The sequence below is a fragment of the Amyelois transitella genome, chromosome 29 (assembly GCF_032362555.1).
Source record: "Amyelois transitella isolate CPQ chromosome 29, ilAmyTran1.1, whole genome shotgun sequence".
Taxonomy (NCBI): Eukaryota; Metazoa; Arthropoda; class Insecta; order Lepidoptera; family Pyralidae; genus Amyelois; species Amyelois transitella.
The window spans coordinates 1,409,697-1,428,386 of NC_083532.1; the positions used below are offsets into that span (position 1 = coordinate 1,409,697).

Consider the following 18,690-nt stretch of genomic DNA (forward strand, 5'->3'; position numbering starts at 1 on the left):
AACTAAATAAATCATTTTTTAATCATAAAAAATCTGTTATAAAGTTTAAGTAAACGAATTAAATTACATTTATTTTCAATAATTCCTTTCTTAGATTATATAATCATCTTTTACATCTTCACAGCATTACTTGTCATTAAAAAAACAAAAAAAAAAATTTATTGATTTTGCAAAAAAAAAAAATTTTTTTTAAATTTCAATGGCGCATTATAGCACGCACTGTAAACATAGTTGGCGTATTTAATGGAGCCTGTATACGCCGATGCGTTTCTCCCCGGCAGTATGCTGGACGTATTCCCGAATCTGATCAGTGGCCACCGGTCCAATGCAGACTAACGGCTCCTTGAAGTATCCGCAACTCTGAAAAGTATATAACAAAATAGTTTCGATCGAAATAAAAATATACATATATATTTAAACAAAAGATCGGTTTTTTTTTCGATCGAAACGATACCGTGTGGTTCCCGACAGCAACAGAAAAAAGAAAAGGACCACTCCATCTCTTTCCCATGGATGTCTTTAATGCCTACCTACATATCCCTTAGTCACCTACTAAGGGATGGGTAGGCTTAAAAACTTGGGATTCATCATTTAGGCGATGGACTAGCAACCTGTCACTATTTGAATCTCAATTCTATCAATAAGCCAAACGTTGCCTTTCAGTCTTTTCAAAACTGTTGGCTCTGTCCACCCCGCAAGGGACATAGACGTGATGATGTGTATCCAACCTTTCTGGGTTTCTGGCGGTGCCGGCGTTGCATGATGCAGCACAAGCCACGAGTGATGTCACAATCGCTGGAAGCGTTGCATTCCTCGTTGTACTGTTTCCGACCGGCAGATGGCGGGCGGCAAACGTGCATCTCACCTTTTGATTAAAAAAAAAAATCGGTTGTCTATAAAGTCGATAGTTGAACGTGACAACGTCTTAAAAAAATACTGACGGAATGGTAGCATGTTTTCAAAAAAAAAAATTAATTTCATGTGTTTAATAGATTTGTAGGTGGTTCTCTGTCTATTATAAAATGTTGTGTCATAATTTTACATGGCATAAGTACCTTTGTTTAGCCTAATAATTTTTACGCATAATATTATTTGGCATAACTTTTTAGGCATATTTCTTTAAGCATACCTACTATTAGCATAACCTACCCATACCTAACCTAAGAAGTACACGCCTTATGGCGCATTACACTACATCTGCTCCGCGCAGAAAATAAATTAGTCTAAACTATATTTATGCCTATTTAAATAGTATGCCAAAAAACTATTATGACAAAAAATAGTATGCGTAACTCGTTATGTTAAACAAAAATAGGACAAGAAAAATTAGTCGAATGAAACGGATCCCTTTGTAGGTATATAGAAGGAGGTGTACGCTGTCGAACGCGAAGGCCGATTGTGCCTCTTTGTCGCTCGTTCCGCGCTCTCGCTTGCACTTCAAGCGTTACATGGAACGCCTCAGAGCGAGGTAACGCCGCATGAGTCATGTTTTTTCGTGCGTGCAGCCGGCTCAATCGAATTTTAAGACGTTGTCTTTGCTGGTTATAAGACGTAAAAAAAATTATTTACATTTATATTGTAGAACATGTACGTTTATTTATTTATCGTATCGAGTATCTATATATATATATATATATAGTATCGAGTTAGAAATATGGATGTAAGAGAAATGTGTGGAGTGAAAAAGGAAGTGGTGACCAAAATTGAAAAGAGTATGTTGAGATGGTTTGGACATGTCGAGAGAATGGATAAGGACAGAATTACGAAAGGAATTTATGAGGCAGCTGACTGTAAAGTGGGACCAAATGCTGAAAAAAGTCTCCTCATGTAAATACTTATTTCATTAAAAAATCTTTTTTATTGTTATTTATCAACAAACGCGCATTATACGAGTAGGTTTCCGTAGTAGAGCAAAAAAAAAAAATTACCTCAAACTTTACTTGTACCCTCAAAAAATTAATTTTTCTTCGATATTTTTATTAACGACTTATTTAATTATTATTATTAATATATTAAAAAAAAAAAAACGAGGTATTTCCATATCAGGTGCACGTTTAACCAACCTTCGATTCGCGGACGACATAGTCTTATTTGCTGACAACCCTACTGAACTACAAGAGATGATCGAGGACCTACACAACACATCATTACGAGTAGGACTGGAGATGAACCTCGATAAGACCAAAGTTATGACATCCGAACAACAAAACAACATCAGGATTGAAGTAGGAGGGACAGAAATTGAGCAAGTCCAAAAGTATGTGTACTTGGGTCAAGAAATTAAAATAGGCAAAGAGAACCAGTGTAACGAAATCGACAGACGAATAAGACTGGGGTGGGCAGCCTACTCCAAGCTTGAATATGTTTTTAACATGAACCTGACGTCACAACAAAAAGCCCAAATTTTCGACCAGTGCATACTACCCGTCCTGACATATGGCGCCGAAACCTGGGTGACTACCCAAGAAGTGATACACAAGCTTGGGGTGGCACAAAGGCATATGGAGCGGAAAATTGTAGGCGTCTGTCTGAAAGACCGTGTGACCAATAAGGACCTAAGACGGCGCAGCAAAGTCACTTATGTCGGCAGAAGAGTTGCGAAGCTCAAGTGGGAGTGGGCTGGTCATATTGCCAGGAAGTCTGAATCTTGGTGCAAAAGATTGCTAGACTGGAGACCTTGGGACCAAAAGCGACCCAGGGGAAGGCCACAAATGAGATGGAAAGACGACATCAAGCAGGTGGCGGGCAGCAATTGGACTCTTACTGCCCAAAATAGAGAAGAATGGAAGGAGATGAAGGAGGCCTACATCAGAATGCTGATAGAGGAAGGCTAAGAAGAAGAAGATTAATATATTATTAAAATACCTACATACCCATACCCAATTACAGCTAATTTTCTACCATTTTTAAGTGAGTTAAACCGCGGACAGACAAACAGACATTATAAGAGTTCCTTGTTAACTATGTAACCATAAAAATATAATTGAGGTAAAGTATCTGATAATATGTCGGGTTGCTCTGACACGTCAGCACGATAAAAACGCTCAAAATTTAAGAATAAAAAAAAAATATGGCTGATTATGATTATGTGGAGAGGATGAATGAAAGCAGGTTGACTAAGCAGATATACAAGTTAGGGGAGGGAGGGGTACTCGTGACCGGTCGCTCTACAATTTTGTCTGCCAGCACAATGATGTCTACTATACAGGGTGACATTTAAAACAACTGCATACTTTTAAACATAGACTATACCCATGCTTCTGAGCCGTTTGAGCCTATTTTTATTTAAATTAAACGTCATCATTTTCACATTTAAAAAACCCTCAAAAACTACGTCACACGCTTTATTAAAGACCAATACTAAAAAAGAAATTAAACATGTGTATAAATGTCTGAAAAATAAATTATTTTTCTAGTATCAAGATCAAGTAAAGTACAGAGTTGTCGAGATCGCTCAGCTGAAAGAATTGTGTCGTTGACCTCTGAATCTTACGCGTCGCTTTTCCGCCGGCCGGGGTGATATGACGTATTTAGGATCGTGGATTTTGATACTTTTATTTTTTTCGTACTTTCTGAAATATGAACCGATATTTTACTTTAAATGTTTTGAAATATCCTTTAGATGAGTACACTTAACAGTTAAATTAGTATTTAGTACTAAGTATTATAGCATACCTGGAACAACTTCCTCGCAGATCAGTCCAGCGTCGCATTGGTTCTCCCTGTTGCAGATTTCTCCGAGTTTCCTGCCGGTAAACGCTGGCAGGCAACGCCCTCCGTCCTCTGTGGTAAAAAAAAAACAATAAAAAAATATATCCTGCATCCAGTTCTCCAGCAATGATCCTTTTTTAAATTCACTCTTCTAATCTATATCTTCTTATATATAAAATTCTCGTGTCACAATGTTTGTCCCAGTACTCCTCCGAAACGGCTTTACCGATTTTAACCAAATTTTGCATGCATATTCAGTAGGTCTGAGAATCGGCTAACATCTATTTTTCATACCCCTAAGTGTTAAGGGTTGTCCACACTTAAATTTTTTTAAATTATATGGCATTATATTATATGGCAAAACAACGTTTGCCGGGACAGCTAGTACTAATATAATAAAGCTGAAGAGTTACAATTAAAAAAAATTGTGTTGAATAGACCATTAATCGAGGAAGACTATATATCACGCTGCAACTAAAAGGAGAAAAGAAATAATGGAAAATTTGAAAAAAAAAACATCAAAATTATTCATCCTTGAGGGTTTCCATGATGCCCAAAATAACTATTCCACGCGGACGAAGTCGCGGGCACAGCTAGTTATTTACATCGACGAAGAGAGATGCGGTTCGCGGAAAAGGTTATTTATAAGTAAAAGAAATTTCCAAGAAATTCTTCTAATATGTAATTAAACCTTGATCCTCGTGCCAATAAATTAATAAGATATCTCAAATTCAATGGGCTTGAGCTAATTAAATTTCGGTGAATATTCCAGATTAATTAATTAATTTTGATAACAGAAGCGCTTTTGGGAGTATTTTGGTCTTTACGACACAATTTAATAAAGTTGTTACTCACACAAAATAATTACCAAGATTTTGACATCACGCTACCTACTACAACTGTACATACATATAATCACGTCTATATCCCTTGCGGGGTAGACACAGCCAACAGTCTTGAAAAGACCAATAGGCCACGTTCAGCTGTATGGCTTAATGGTGGAATTGAGACTCAAATAGTGACAATTGCTAGCCCATCGTTTACAAGAGGACGTCGTAAAAGGCGACTAAGGGATTTGCTTATAAACTAGGCATTGATGGGCTAGCAACCTGTCACTAACAGCAGAACGTGGCCTTTCGGTCTTTTCAAGACTGTTTGCTCTGCCTACCCCGGAAGGGATATAGAAGAATAAGAACATGTATGCTATACATTAGAAGAAAGGCTATTTTCGTTCTGTTTTTGCGGGCCAGTCAACAAAGTAACATATGACCCGTGTAATAGAATTATGGACGAAATAATTGGGATCCGGCCATCTTGATCAAGTTACCCAGGAGATGTAAGTAACGGAGCGTAAATTGTATTACTAACTAGCGATCCGGTCCGGCTTCGCACGTGTAGGATTTATCTTTACTAATATTGTAAAGCTGAAGAGTTTGTTTGTTTGAACGCGCTAATCTCAGGAACTACTGGTTCGAATTGAATTTTTTTTTATGTTGAATAGACCATTTATCGAGGAAGGTTTTAGGGTTTATAACATCACGCTGCAACTATGAGGAACAAAGGAATAATTGAATATGTGAAAAAAAAACGGGGAAAATTATTCATCCTTGAGGGCTTCAATGATGCCCAAAATAACTATTCCACGCGGACGAAGTCGCGGGCACAGCTAGTAGTATATAAACCTTCCTCAGAAAACCAATCTTTCCAACATTTCAAACGAGAACAAAATCCGTAGAAAAGTTTACGAGATTACCGCATACAAACAGACAGATTACTTAAAGGACTTTACATTATGTAGTGAGAGTGACTAGCTTATGCCCGTCGTTCCGATCGCGTTAAGCAAAGATTTCCGTTTGTCCCGGTGTCGTAAAAGTCGACTAAAAACGTAGTCAATGTCCTTTTTAAAGATCTAAACTATATTTGTATATATTTGTGACTTTTCATGCCTATTAGATTAAGTCTGTAATGGTAATGTAAGAAAGTAAATAAATAAATAAATATTTGCCGTGTGGTTCTCGGCACCGATAGAAAAAAGAACAGGACTACTCCATCAGATGGCTAGCAGCCTATCACTATTTGAATCTCAATGATATCATTAAGCCAAACAGCTGAACGTGGCCTGTCAGTCTCTTCAAGACTGTTGGCTCTGTCTACCCCACAAGGGATATAGACGTGATATGTACGCATAAACATACAATCTATCTATTATATTTCCCATCAGAAAACAAAGAATATAATCCAATTTTCCTTAGAAATTTACAAAGAAATCAGTGTTGAAACCTTCCCGGTATTACTGAGAAGCTTTCAAAAGCACGAGATTACAATCTCGAAGGAGCTTTGGCGGAAGCTTTTATATATTTTCCTTCTTATTTCCTCGCCCTCGATGTTTGGAAGTCCTGAGAGGGAAATTTACCTCTACTATTTCCGAGTAACATACTTAATGAGAGTGATATATTCTTTTTTTTTCAAAGTAACTGAAAAATAAAACTATTATATCCATAGAAAATTACATAGATTGTGTTAGCCTCGAAGGAAGTTCGAGACTTGTGATACGAGATGTTACGAGATACTAACTCAACGATACTACATATATCTATACTAATATTATAAAGCTGAAGAGTTTGTTTGTTTGTCAAACAAAGCCCTCAAGGATGAATAATTAACCCCGTTTTTTTTCACATTTTTCATTATGTATTCGCTCCTAATAGTTGCAGCGTGATGTTATAGCCTAAAGCCTTCCTCGATAAATGGTCTATTCAACGCAAAAAGAAATTTTCAATTCGAACCAGTAGTTCCTGAGATTAGCGCGTTCAAACAAACAAACAAACAAACTCTGTAGCTTTTAATATTAGTATAGATATGTAACTATAGTAAACAAGAATTTTGCTTATAAATACACCTAACGCATTCACGAACCTGTGTTACTATAAAACAAACATAATTACATACACACATACATATAATCACGTCTATATCCCTTGCGGGGTAGACAGAGCCAACAGTCTTGTAAAGACTAAAAGGCCACGTTCAGCTGTTTGGCAACATAATTCTCAGTTTCCATTAAAGTTTCGGACGTGCCGGTCTTCGAGCTAAATACATCTCTATGGCGCAGTAATAAAGGAGAATTTGCAGTGAATATGGGTAAGTTCATGTGCTTTTGGCTGTACGTGTCGAAATAAATGTCACTTTGAACAACCTTTTAAAGTTAATGCGAAATATATAGCGTAAATGTTTGTAGAAAAAAGGATAGGGCCACTCCATCTCTTTCCTATGCCGTAAAAAGAACTAAGGGACAGGCTTTTAAAGATGGGATACTTCATGAAATTTGTCATGTTTATTGCTTCATGCGTACCCGCGGGCTCTTGTTATAAATTAAATCTTATTTCTATATTCAAATATGAAACGTGGGTCCCGGCACCAATAGAAAAAAGAATAAGACCACTCCATCTCTTTCTTATGGATGTCGTAAAAGGCGACTAAGGGATAGGCTTATAAACTTGGGATTCTTCTTTTAGGCGATTGGCTAGCAAAGTCACTATTTGAATCTCAATTCTATCTTAAAGCCAAACAGCTGAACGTGGCCTATTACTATAAGTCTTTTCAAGACTGTTGTTGGCTCTGTCTACCCCGCATGGGATATAGACGTGATTATATGTTTGTATGTACGTCTAAAACGAAATGCAATCGACATTAATTCGAGTTTCTATAGTAATCTGAAAGCATAACGCCCAAGTGCAGAATATGTATATCAGAATTTTGTGCTGAAAATATTGCAAGAATTTGCATAACGCTCGTTATATACCGTGTGGAGCAGTTTGATATGATAATAAGTTAGTCGCTGACGTATTTTCGGATTTAACATACATACATACATATAATCACGCCTCTTTCCCGGAGGGGTAAGCAGAGACTACATCTTTCCACTTGCCACGATCTCTGCATACTTCCTTCGCTTCATCCACATTCATAACTCTCTTCATGCAAGCTCGGCGGTTTCGGGTACTCTTGACCTGACCCTTTACCAGGACGTCCTTAATTTGATCAAGATACGTTCGTCTAGGTCTTCCCACTCCGACCTTTCCCTCCACACGTAATACATACATACATATGATCACGTCTTTATCCCTTACGGGGTAGACAGAGCCAACAGCCTTGAAAAGACTGATAGGCCACGTTCAGCTGTTTGGCTAAATGTTTGGGAAATAGTGACGGGTTGCTAGCCCATCGCCTAAAAGAAGAATCCCAAATTTGTAAGCCCTCACTATCCCTTACTCGCCTTTTACGACATCCACGGGAACGAGATGTAGTGGTCCTATTATTTTTTTGTATTGGTGCCGGGAACCACACGGCACATATATGTACCTATGTATGTATAATTACCTGTCTCCAAGCATAGGAGTCCACGGCAGCAGTCTCCGTTGGTGACGCATGGTGAGCTGTAGCAGTGGGCTGTCTCCTCCACCACGTCCTCGATCCGGTTTGACTCCAGGGCCTCGGGGTATACGTCTTCTGGTTCCACCTTATAAAAATGTACATACGTACATACATACGTATACATACATAGATACATACATACATAGATACATACATACATAGATACATACGTATACATCCTACTACTATTATAAAGGCGAAAGTTTGTATGGATGTATGGATGTTTGTTACTCTTTCACGCAAAAATTACTGAACCGATTACCATGAAATTTGGTATGTAGGTAGCTGAAGACTCAGAATAACACATAGGCTACTTTTTATCCCAGAGTTCCCGCGGGATTGATAGGGTTTCCATGCGGACGAAGTCGCGGGCGGCCTCTAGTACATACATAAATACATACATACATACGTATACATACATAAATACATACAAACATACATACATAAAATCACGCCTCTTTCCCGGAGGGGTAGGCAGAGACTACCGCTTTCCACTTGCCACGATCTCTGCATATACATACATACATACATATGGTCACGTCTATCTCCCTTGCGGGGTAGACAGAGCTAACAGTCTTGAAAAGACTGAATGGCCACGTTCAGCTATTTGACTTAACGATAGAATTGAGATTCAACTAGTGACAGGTTGCTAGCCCAACGCCTTAAAAAGAATCCCAAGTTTGTAAGCCTATCCCTTAGTCGCCTTTTACGACATCCACGGGAAAGAGATGGAGTGGTCCTATTCTTTTTTTATTGGTGCCGGGAACCACACGGCATACATACATACATACATAAAATCACGCCTCTTTCCCGGAGTGGTAGGCAGAGACTACCTCTTTCCACTTGCCACGATCTCTGCATATACTTACATACATACATATTTAACCATTCTTATAAGGATTCTTCTTTTAGGCGATGGGCTTGCAACCTCTCACTATTTAAATCTCAATTCTATACAAACAGCTGACCGTGGCCTATCAGTGTCTTCAAGACTGTTGATTCTGTCTACCCCGCAAGGGATATAAACGTGACTATATGTTCATAATATGTTTAAAAAGGGCCGTGACGTTCAAACGGACATGACGAAGGCCTAAGAGGTCCGTTTTTTGCTTCATGGCTACAAAAAAAATCTCAAAGCCACAGACAAAATTGGCAAATAATTCTCGAACAATCTTTAGTCTATGCCTCGGAGGTTATAAACCTAAAACCCATGTCATCCCGCCCACCCCAATTAAGGTGTGGGCGCGTTTACCTCGCCCTGATATTATTAGTGAATGTACGTTGTCATAAAGGTTCATTTGTTTCGGTAAGTAATTTCTTTTTATTACTACGCTTTTATTAGCTTGGGTTGTATGTATGTATGTATTGGAATCTTTGAGCTTAATTATCACTGGTTTCTAAACGTCTGATCAACTTGGAACTTTGCACACGTATCAAGGACCGATGACAATGCAATATTTTGATAAGAGTTTTTAAACGTACGTTTCCGTGCCGTGTGGTTACCGGCACTTTTGATTAAGTAAGACCAGTCCGTCTCTTTCCCATGGATGTCGTGGAAGGCGACTAAAATAGGTGCAAACATTTAGATATGTGGTATGTTACAATTTTTTTAGACAATGGGTCCTGTCTCTGTTTGAATCTCAATTCTATCACAGCTAAACGTGGTCTTTTAGTCTTATCAAGACTGTTTGCTCTGTCTACCCCGCTAGGGATATAGACGTGGCTATATGTATGTAGGTATGTAAGAAATATAATGAATATGAAAGAGACGCCTAAGATTATTATCCTTATTAAAAGAAATACCAATTTGTCCGTATCTGAATTCGTATTAAAAGAATTTGCAAATATTGAAAGAAAAATAAAGTTAAAACATATCAATTCAACCTTTAGATGTTAAAATAGGATTTAAATTACATTCCTTTTGAAAATATATCAAAGGTAAATGAATACCAAACGATTTTTATTTGTATAAAAAAATATTGCTCTGATACTCCTGTAAGGGTCCCCAAAAAATGTTTGCGTATCAATTTATATATTAACTGAATGTCAACAAATATATGTAATTCGTTTGATGTTATTTTGTACAAGAGGTATTTTCGCCTCTTGTCGATGAAATTTCTGAAAATCCAGAGGAATTACAGAACAAAAACTTTATGCCGAACTAGATTTTTCTTAGATTTTTATCTAAGTACTGGCTGTGCCCGCGACTTCGTCCGCGTGGAATAGTTATTTTTGCATCATTGAAGCCCTCAAGGATAAATAATTTTCCCTATCTTTTTTCACATTTTCTATTATTTCTTCGCTCCTTATAGTTGCAGCGTGATGTTATATAGCCAAAAGCTAAGATAAATGGTTTATTTAACGCAAATATAATATTTCAATTCGAACCAGTAGTTCCTGAGATTAACTCAAACAAACAAACTCATCAGCTTTATAATATCAATATAGATATGTAATTTCCTTTTTCAGTGATCGTACATTTCGTAAAAAAAGCATCTAGATTTTCTAAAAAAACCCCTATTCCTAATGCCTAGTGACGTGATAAGCTAACCACGGGTCACCGCATAACCTGACCTTTGACCTGGTCGAACGTAAATAGATGATATTTTATTAAGATAATGTTTATTTTCACACCTTTTTTTTCGGAGTCTGAAAATAAAATGGTGGCGTGGAAATATCTTCTACCTTATTTTGGATATAAATATATGCCTATTTTAGATATAGTGCCGTGTGGTGCCCGGTGCCAATAAAAAAAAAGATTTCGTTCCTATGGATGTCGTAAAACGACTAAGGGATTGGCTTATAAACTTGGGATTCTTCTTTAATGCGATGACCTTTTTGAATTGCTGCAATGCACGCCTGCTCAGAGTTGAGTTCTATTTTTTTTATTTTATGTTATGTATTTAAGAAGTTTGTGTACGTAGAGTTACATACATACATACCATCACGTCTGTCTCCCATTGGGGTAGGCAGAGACTATGGATTTCCACTTGCTACGATCCTAACAGACCTCTCCCCGCTTCCTCTACACTTATGACTCTTTTCATGCATATTCGACGATTACGGGTACTCCTACCATCTCCCTTTTTCGAGACATTCTAAATTTGGTCCTTGAAAGTTCGACGAGGCCTTTTACAGTTAGCTCAGCCTTATAAATTCCTTTCATTAGTCGTTTAATTCCTTTCGTTAACTAATAATAACTAACGTTGAGTTATTTCAAAAAATTCATTCATTCATTCATTCACACATATATACATACATATGGTTACGTAAATATCCCTTGCGGGGTAGACAGAGCCAACAGTCTTGAAAAGACTGAATGGCCACGTTCAGCTATTTGGCTTAATGATAGGAATTGAGATTCAAATAGTGACAGGTTGCTAACCCATCGCCTAAAAAAGAATGGCAAGTTTGTAAGCCTATCCCTTTAGTCGCCTTTTACGACATCCATGGGAAAGAGATAGTCGTATTCTTTTTTGTATTGGTGCCGGGAACCACACGGCACCACTATAATTCATTCATTCACACACTACCTACATTTTCTTGAAAGGTTTCATCGATAATCCAGATTGTTTTTTCACCAACCTGACCATAAGCGTAGTGGCGGTAGGGTCCCCTGCCGTAGCCAAGGTTTGCCAGCATGTCTGAGCTGAACCTGTTGAACAGTCCACCCCACGCGTGGGCGGTGGCCACACAAGCCAAGACCAGGAATGCGTTGAGAGCCATGGCGGAACTGGAACAAATTTAAATTTCTTTATTTTTCTCTACACAAACTTAATTCAAGATAGGTATACAAAAGTTAATTATAAATATACAAAGTAAGTTTGTGAGAGACTGGAGTCTGAACTAAGCAGGGCATGTATCTCAGTACACCAGCCTCTCCCCACGATGAGTACTTATACAACTAACCAATATAAATAGAATAAACATATAACAGAGGAATGAATTAGAGAAAATCAAATTATAACATAACAGCAAAAGGATTTTTTTTAACAAAGAAATACTAATCTATACTAATATTATAAAGCTGGAGAGTTTGTTTGTTTGTTTGAACGCGCTAATCTCAAGCACTACTGGTTCGAATTGAACAATTCTTTTTGCGTTGAATAGACCATTTATCGAGGAAGGATTTAGGCTTTATAACATCACGCTGCTACTATAAGGAGCAAGGTAATAATCTATACTAATATTATAAAGCTGAAGAGTTTGTCTGTTTGTTTGTTTGTTTGTTTGAACGCGCTAATCTCAGGAACTACTGGTTCGAATTGGAAAATTCTTTTTGCGTTGAATAGACCATTTATCGAGGACGGCTTTAGGCTGTATAACATCACGCTGCAACTATAAGGAGCAAAGAATAATGGAAAATGTGAAAAAAAAAATTTCATCCAGGAAGGCTTCAATGATGCCCAAAATAACTATTCCACGCGGACGAAGTTGCGGGCACAGCTAGTAACTGATAATTAGGAATAGCGATAAAAGTATGCATGGCATGTGAAAAGATGGAGTCTCTGCCTACCCCTCCGAGATATAGTGTGAGAGAACTGCACTGACAGCGAAAGATGTATGTAGGAATCGTGGCAAGTGGAAAGATGTGGTCTCTGCCTACCCCTCCGGGAACTAGTGCGAGAGAACTGCACTGAAAGAAGTACTTAAGTAGGAATCGTGGCAATTGAAAAGATGTAGTCTCTGTCTACCCCTCCGGGGAATAGGCGAGATTATATGAATGTATGTAATATATAGAGTAACAAAGGCAACTCATATTTTAAGAAATCCCAATGAGAGCAGTAATATGTATAACGCGGACAGATGTTAATTATAAAAAAAATGTACTCTTAAATTGCTTAAAACACCGTGTAGTGAAAAGTTTTCATTTAGAATGTGAAAGGTGAGCAATGAGTTGATTTAAATAAATTTTAACAAGCTACCGCCAATACAAAATAGAATAGGACCACTACATCTCGGTCTCATGGATGTCGTAAAAGCGACTAAGGGACAGGCTTAAGAACTTGGGATTCTCCTTTTAGGCGATGGGCTAGCAACCAGTCACTATTTGAATCTAAATTTTATCATCAAACTAAACGTGGCTTATCAGTCTTTTCAAGACTGTTGGCTCTGTCTACCTCGCAAGGGATATAGACGTGATTGTATGTATGTATGTACTTATGGAAAATTTAAAATCTTTTCGCGGCATGTAAATTATCAATTAAGTAGGTAGGTACCTACATGCTGTTTTTGGAGATGGCAATTGAAAAAACTTGATGAAAATACGCTTTATTGAGAAAATGAGATAAATAACAGAATATTTACACATTTTTTTTAATTTTTTCCCTTTCTGTGGATCACCAAAAAACAAGTCCATTTTTGACTACGGAAAATTAACTATAATACATCAAAATCGGACGAGCGGTAAAGCGTCACAAACATATAGACTTATAATATTGATAGTTGGTCAAAAAAATTGTGATATAGATGGAGATTTCAGAAATAATTTTATGTTAACACGCAGGAGTTGTTAAATACAATAAAATTGTTTTTTATTTAATTTATCAACACCATTCATGTTTTTATTATTAATTACAGTAACGGAGCCGATGAAAACAAAATCATTTATTATCTATTTTTGGTTTTAAAAAAAACATACCTTTGACAATAATTACTACGTAAATTGGTTTAATACAATACACGGAACCATCAAAACTTTTAATTATGTTACAAAACAAAACGTAATATCATTTTAATAATAGATTCCAAATTAATTATAAATGTTTTAATACAAAGTGAAAACAAAATGCGAATTACGAATCTCAACACTCCAATTTCGAATTTTACTACAAAATTATCTTAAGTAACTTACCAATTCACATTTGAATATAGAAGAGATTTAAAAATAGAACAGGACTTACCGGGACATCGTGCGATCTTAGTGGCGGGCAGTTTAGTACTGTGGATCTATACAAGGGTGATCAGTGCGCATGAATGGGAATGGTAAGGGCGCGTTCAGACGATGCGAGGGTGAATGACGTCATACTGTCAGCTCATTTTTTTTTTAGGTGACTAGGATGCAATGACGACAAACGCGTTGTAAGTCCGTGATGCCACAATAGGTTTCGGCTGAGAATCAGTGCTGAACATGTTCAGTGTATCACTGTATCAGGGGTGTTATGGCATTCACATATTATTTGTTTTTTGTTTTTTTTTTTTAGGTTATGATCAAACCCCCAACGAGGTTAAGGTCGAGGTCGAGGTTAACTTACCTTAACCTCGACCTCGACCTTAACCTCGTTGGTTAACGAGATCTTAAAAATTATTACTTAAAAAATACTTGATACCTTATGATTGAATTTCTTTTATTATTCCTTACTTTTTAAAGGGACACTTAAAATTGTGTCGGTTGGTTCTTAAATTTTTCTTTACTCATTCTTTCTTCAAACGAATGAATCTGATTGACTGCCTTCCATGTTTATTGTTATATTTCTATATCCCTTGCGGGGTAGCCACAGCCAACAGTCTTGAAAACGTTGCCAAAATCAAAAGTTACAGGTTGCTAGCCCATTGCCTATAATGAGCAATCCCAGGTTCATAAGCCCATCCCTTGGTCGCCTTTTACGACATCCATGGGAAAGATACGGAGTTGTTCCATTCTGAAGTGCAGGAAACCACACGGAACTATACCGTTTATTATCATTAAAATCAGTATCGTCGAGTTACTATCCCATAAAACCAGTCTCTAACATCTCCATTACATTTTTCATATCCGCAAATTTGACCCCTAAAAGTTTTCCCCAAAATGTTCCCGCTTTCTTTTTTACTTATCTTATGAGCATATGTTTTAATTTTGTAAATTTAAAAACAAGTATTATTATCGTTTCATTGAAATACATTCATTTGTTTTTCCAAAAACTTTCTACGTTAATTAGAAAATACAAAAGTCGCTAGTATTGTCACTCCATTGTGTATACACCCTTATATCCTAGGCAACACGTCACTGTCACCTACGTAAGTGCCTCAGGTAGTTAGGCTACCTAGGTATTAATATAGCACTAGATTCCCGATGCCCGGGACTTCGCTCCTGTGAGAATTAAGAGAAAAAGTAGCATTTGTTTGATATGAGAGGGAGCTTGCGAAAACTTTATCAAAATCGGTTAAGCGGTTTAGGCGTGAAAGCCCAACAGATAGAGAGGCAGTTAAACGGACAGCCATTCGCATTTTTATTACGCATGATTAATTATTCTTAATATCTTAAGATAAGTATAGTCTGTTTTTTAAGAAAAAAGATAAATGATATAAACTTTTACTTGTTCTGGGCACCAATGGAAAAAGAATATGATCACTCCATTTCATTACCATGGACGTCGTAAAAGGCGACTAAAGGATTGGCTTATATACTTGGGATTCCTCTTTTACACTAGCAACCGTAGAATTGAGATTCAAATAGTGACACTATTTGAATCTCAATTTTATCATCAAGCTAAACAACTGAACGTGGCCTAAGAGTTTTTTCTAGACTCTTGGCTCTGTCTACCCCGCGAGGGATATGTTTCTGAGAATTCCCACGGAAGCGAAGTCTGAGCTTGAGCTAGTAAACTCGCAATCACAGTGACTCACGTAAAAGCTGTTTTATTAATTTCATCCCTGTTTGAAAATTCAAATCATGTTTCGTCCGCTACACAACACCCAAATTAATATTTGAATGGTCAAGAGTTAGGCGAATTTGTGAAGCCAAATTGAGGGTGAAATTAAATTCCTGATGATATGCTCTTACGCATACATACATAATAACCCGTTTCAATAAAGAACCAAATCCAAAATGGCGTCAAGTCAAGTAGGTACATGCGGTGTCAGATCGTATGGTTAAAATAAATACGTTTGTTTAGTTAAAATGTTACTTTTTTCAATCAAAATCTCAAAAAAAAGAAAGAATGAAAGAAGAATCTATCTATCTTTATTATCTCATGAAGAGAGTTATGAATGTGGATGAAGCGAAGGAAGTATGCAGAGATCGTGGCAAGTGGAAAGAGGTAGTCTCTGCCTACCCCTCCGGGAAAGAGGCGTGAATTTATGTATGTAGGTATGTATCAAAAAAAAAATTTTTTAGGCAATGGGCTAGCAACCTGTCACTATTCGAATCTCAATTCCATCATTAAGCCACACAGCTGAACGTGGCCTGCCAGTCGTTTCGAGACTGTTGGCTCCGTCTACGCCGCAAGGGATATAACGTGATGACGTATACGTAATAGATGCGTGGAAATTGGAAATACGTAGGCGTAGATAACAGGACAGAACTTTCCTTTGTATAGTTATGTTCTTATCGATTAGTTGTGTTGGGACTATTACGATGCCCTCATGAATGTCCTGATCCACCCTAATGACGTCATCCATTGGGTAAATTGCTGTTTAATCTATACTAATATTATAAAGCTGAAGAGTTTGTTTGTTTGAACGCGCTAATCTCAGGAACTACTAGTTCGAATTGAAAAATTCTTTTTGCGTTGAATAGACCATTTATCGAGGAAGGCTGTAGGCTATATAACATCACGCTTCAACTATAAGGATCAAAGATATAGTGGAAAATGTGAAAAAAACGGGGAAAATTATTCATCCTTGAGGGCTTCAATGATGCCTAAAATAACTATTCCACGCGGACTAAGTTGCGGGCACGGCTAGTATAGAATACGGCCCTGATACCAAGTTATATATTTATCAAAGTTATAGGTACTCTGACTTTTGGTCGGTTCGAATCCTGGTCAGGGCATGATGAGAAACGAACTTTCTCTAATTGGCCTGGGTCTTGGATCTTTATCTATATAAAGTCGTAAAAGGCAACTTAGGGGTAGGCCTATAAACTTGGGATTCTTCTTTCAGGCGATGGGCTAGCAATCTGTCACTATTTGAATCTCAATTCTATCTTAAATCCAAAAAGCTAAACCTGGCCTATCAGTCTTTTCAAAACTGTTGGCTCTGTCCACCAAGGGATATAGACGTGATTATACATACATACACACATAAAATCACGCCTCTTACCCGGAGAGGTAGGTATATGTATATAGGGAATTACAAAAAGAAAAAAAAACATAGAACAATATCAACATGTTTATTAAATACAACTTAAACTACAATAGTACTACAGTAACAAAGCGGCCAGGGCCTGGATCACCATGACCACCAGCTGCAGAAGACCTGGAAGCAGCCCTCCACCAATACCTATCAGCACATCGTCCGTCAAATCAGTCACTGTCGTTATCAAAGTAGTGAGCAAACCCTGGATATTCAATATGTTTGACGGAGGCGAAGACGGATTTGCCCCGACAGCATATTCCGGTAATGACCTTAAGAAGTTCACTATAGCCAGAGCTTGGGAGTATAGTTTTAGCAATGACGTCTCCAAAGCACCCAAGTCGACGGGGATCATGCAAGTGATTGATGGCGGGAGGGTGTCGAATATTGACAAGAGGGATAGGAGGAGGTTGTAAACGTTGTTGAGGAGGGGTAGTAGGACGTTCACGAGGGGATAGACAGCTGGCAGTTGCACGCTGGACGCTGATGCTGGGGTCTGAGGAGAGAGAGAATTGTTTGAAATACGACTTGATCTTATCATAATGTGTTTAGTTACCGGTACCGTGCCGTGTGGTTCCCGGCATCAATACAAAAAAGAATAGGACCACTATATCTCTTTACCATGGATGTCGTAAAAGGCGATTAAAGGATAGGCTTACAAACTTGGGATTCTTTTGTAGGCGATGGGCTAGCAACCTGTCACTATTTGGATCTCAATTATATCATTGAGCCAAATAGCTGAACGTGGCCATTCAGTCTTTTCAAGATTGTTGGCACATAATCACGTCTACATTCCCTGCGGGGTAAACATACCCCGCAGGGAATGTAGACGTGATTATGTGTATGTATGTGGAAAAACAAATCATTCAGCTTAACATGGCCATTAAGACTGTTGGCTCTGTCTACCCCTAAAGGGTAGACGTTATTACATGTATTTGTGAACCCGTGGAAAGTCACAGGTGAAATATATATGTGATTTTTTAACCTTTTTTTTTTGACTTACCGTAAAAGCGCAGATAGCCACAAAAAACAGAACAATTTTTAATTTAATAGACATTTTTAATTTTTTTTTTTTTAATTTAATGTTATTCTCAAATAACTTATTTGTGTTGTGAATAATTAATTGGAACAATATGTTATATATATGTACAAGTTGCAAAAGATAAAATGATAGATATAATAATTTTATAAGCGTAGTTACTGGGTAACGCGATAATTTTATCGCTAATTATTTATTTACATACTTACAATATATTTATTAAGTAACACTTTGAAATTTCGTATAGGTTATTATTGAAATATTAAGGCACCAATAGAAAAAAGAATAGGCCCACTCCATCTCTCTCCCATGGATGTCGTAAAAGGCGACTAAGGGATAGGCCTATAAACTTGGGATTCTTCTTTTAGGCGATGGGCTAGCAACCTGTCACTATTTGAATCTCAATTCTATCTTAAAGCCAAATAGCTGAACGTGGCCTGTCTTTACAAGAC

General features: G+C 37.4%; 2 protein-coding genes across 2 annotated transcripts; both read right to left on the reverse strand.

Annotated features, from left to right (window-relative positions):
• Positions 1-240: 240 nt before the first annotated feature.
• On the reverse strand, positions 241-11,871 carry LOC106130783 (ITG-like peptide). The gene is made up of 5 exons (XM_013329714.2): positions 11,731-11,871; positions 8,092-8,230; positions 3,676-3,783; positions 729-865; positions 241-360 (listed from the first exon to the last, which is right to left on the reverse strand). The coding sequence occupies exons 1-5, from the start codon at positions 11,869-11,871 to the stop codon at positions 241-243; spliced, it is 645 nt and encodes a 214-aa protein (XP_013185168.2).
• Positions 11,872-17,266: 5,395 nt separating this feature from the next.
• LOC132903767 (uncharacterized) lies at positions 17,267-18,315 on the reverse strand. The gene is made up of 2 exons (XM_060952819.1): positions 18,203-18,315; positions 17,267-17,695 (listed from the first exon to the last, which is right to left on the reverse strand). The coding sequence occupies exons 1-2, from the start codon at positions 18,254-18,256 to the stop codon at positions 17,267-17,269; spliced, it is 483 nt and encodes a 160-aa protein (XP_060808802.1). The 5' UTR covers positions 18,257-18,315.
• Positions 18,316-18,690: the final 375 nt, after the last annotated feature.

Coding starts and splice junctions, on each gene's coding strand:
- LOC106130783 (XM_013329714.2), bottom strand. CDS start 11,871: ATGGCTCTCAACGCATTCCTGGTCTTGGCTTGTGTGGCCACCGCCCAC. Junction 3,784..8,091: donor ACTCCTATGCTTGGAGACAG/GTAATTATACAT, acceptor TTTTTACCACAG/AGGACGGAGGGCGTTGCCTG. Junction 361..728: donor ACCGCCAGAAACCCAGAAAG/GTTGGATACACA, acceptor TATACTTTTCAG/AGTTGCGGATACTTCAAGGA.
- LOC132903767 (XM_060952819.1), bottom strand. CDS start 18,256: ATGTCTATTAAATTAAAAATTGTTCTGTTTTTTGTGGCTATCTGCGCT. Junction 17,696..18,202: donor TGGCTATCTGCGCTTTTACG/GTAAGTCAAAAA, acceptor CTCTCTCCTCAG/ACCCCAGCATCAGCGTCCAG.